This window comes from Aplysia californica, unplaced genomic scaffold, assembly GCF_000002075.1.
Source record: "Aplysia californica isolate F4 #8 unplaced genomic scaffold, AplCal3.0 scaffold00240, whole genome shotgun sequence".
NCBI classification, from domain to species: domain Eukaryota; kingdom Metazoa; phylum Mollusca; class Gastropoda; order Aplysiida; family Aplysiidae; genus Aplysia; species Aplysia californica.
Window position 1 is genome coordinate 540,268 of NW_004797510.1, and position 2,083 is coordinate 542,350.

The 2,083-nt window shown below is 38.4% G+C and overlaps 1 protein-coding gene across 1 annotated transcript in view; it reads right to left on the minus strand.

Annotated features, from left to right (window-relative positions):
• LOC101856269 (universal stress protein PHOS32) overlaps positions 1-613 on the minus strand; it is a gene marked incomplete at its 5' end in the record, with an annotated part of 9,079 nt that extends 8,466 nt beyond the window's left edge. Inside the window, 1 exon segment of the mRNA XM_013083542.1 lies at positions 495-613. Coding sequence (XP_012938996.1) covers positions 495-613 — 119 coding nt within the window.
• Positions 614-2,083: the final 1,470 nt, after the last annotated feature.

Genomic DNA, 2,083 nt, shown 5'->3' on the forward strand with positions numbered 1-2,083 from the left:
GGGGTTGGGGGGGGTTTGCTACTACCACGGGTTTGCGTTTCTTTTGGTAAACCCATTTCCACTGTGTCCAATCAAAAACACACCAGGAAAAATAACTTATAAAAATGTAATACAAACATTTTGAGAGGTCTTACAAAAAGCAAACGTGGGTCGAAGTACAGCATAACTGAATACTGCAATCCCAAAGTAGGGTGACGTGTTTGACTCAATCATGTTTGGGGGGGGGGGGGTAGTTCGTTTTATTGGTTCTTTACTCAAGTCCTGTGCTTATCCTATTTTGTGTCATAGTCATATGTATGACGTTACATCTACATTCGAAACAGTAATTTCTGCTTCTGCAAGTAGCAAAGCCAGTAAGTAACTGACAACCATAATAAAGATCTAAAGTGTTTCTCGTATTTAATCTTCTTCTAAAAATCATTAGATGTATTCAGACAGTAAAATTAGCTCAATTAAAGTTATACATGTTACTAGTAAAAAGAGTATCGACTCACAATCACAAGCGTAGTTGGAGTGTTCGCTGCCGTCCACCCCGATGACCACTCTCTTGCCTGTGGCCTCACTGCCCTTGCCGGTGTATCTGTCCAGGTGTTGGTGGTGGTGGTGATGATGATGGTGATGGTGATGGTGCTGGCGCTCGGGCGGAGATGGGGAGGGCCCGGTGTTGTTTTCTGAACCTGGCTGCTCCATGTCTTGAGAAGAAGTTATTAAAATAGAATGCTTTAAAGATAAAGTGTATTATACTATTTATACGCTCTTGTTCTCTTTTTTGGCTTCTCTCTCTCTCTCTCTCTCTCTCTCTCTCTCTCTCTCCCAATAAAAAACAGAAAAAAAAGATACGAGATTTTTTATTTTTTAAAAAGTAAGCTACACATTAATACTGGAAATTCGAGTATGGAGAATGTAGATTGTTTAAATACAACGTATTTGGGCTGAGTGACTAGGATATCCTTAACGACAATAAATGACGCTTTGCAAACTAGAAAAAAATATATTACAACTGATTGGTCACTGTCAAGATACAAATTATAGAAACAAAGTATAAGACTATACACTTTCCAAAGAGGAAATTTACTCGTTAATCCGACTCGTACGCTTTGCATAGTAATCTGTCAAAATGATTTTCTGAGAAATACAGGAAGTTTCAAAGAGGTTTTCGCACTGGAAATATTCTAAGAGAAGAATAGTACCCTGGGGGTACAAAATAACCCCAGGGGGTACGGATGGGGTTAATAACACCACCCCTACCCCCACCTCTGAAACACACACGGTCGCACGCACGAACGCATACACACAAACACACGCACACACACACACACACACACACACACACACACACACACACACACAAACACTCACTCACACACACACACATATACATACATACACACTAACATGCACACTCTAAAGGAAGCTATAGGCATTCAACAATACAGCAGGAAATGTTTTACCTTATCTTAGAGTAAACAGGCTACTAAACATACAATGAACTCAAAGGAATGCAAATATCTCAATCTCAAGAGATTTTGAACTTAAAAGCAAAAATTATCCATTTAAACGATAAGAGAAAAAGAACCGAATCATGTTGTCTCATAACGTGACACAACATCAATTTGAACAGATAAGTTCTTGAAAAAATCAAAAGTGGTACATGTAGCCTGAAAAGAAGAGTGTCACCGACACAGTACGTATGGTGTACGAAATAATTGCTTCCAAAAGGTTGTCAGGAAAGTGGCTCTCCGAAAAGAATTTATAACACAAAAGAAAATGTTGTTAAGTAGAACTGATCATAAAAAAAACGTTGCTTTTCAAAATGAACTAGATCTACTAGTAACCGAAATAAACAGTGATAATACTGCTATCTTAAATGTTGCATGTCTGATAAAGCTCGGTATGATAGTCTACCAAGCAAATTATGCCTTTTATTATGTTTTCACATTGACATAATATTGCTATTTTGTCAAAGTACGGTACGATAACATGTAAATGAAGCAGAAATGAGGCTAAAAGGCAGTTACGCCCATTTTTACCGAAAACTTTGGAGGACTACGGTTTAATGCAGTTGGGTTGGGGGGGGGTTATA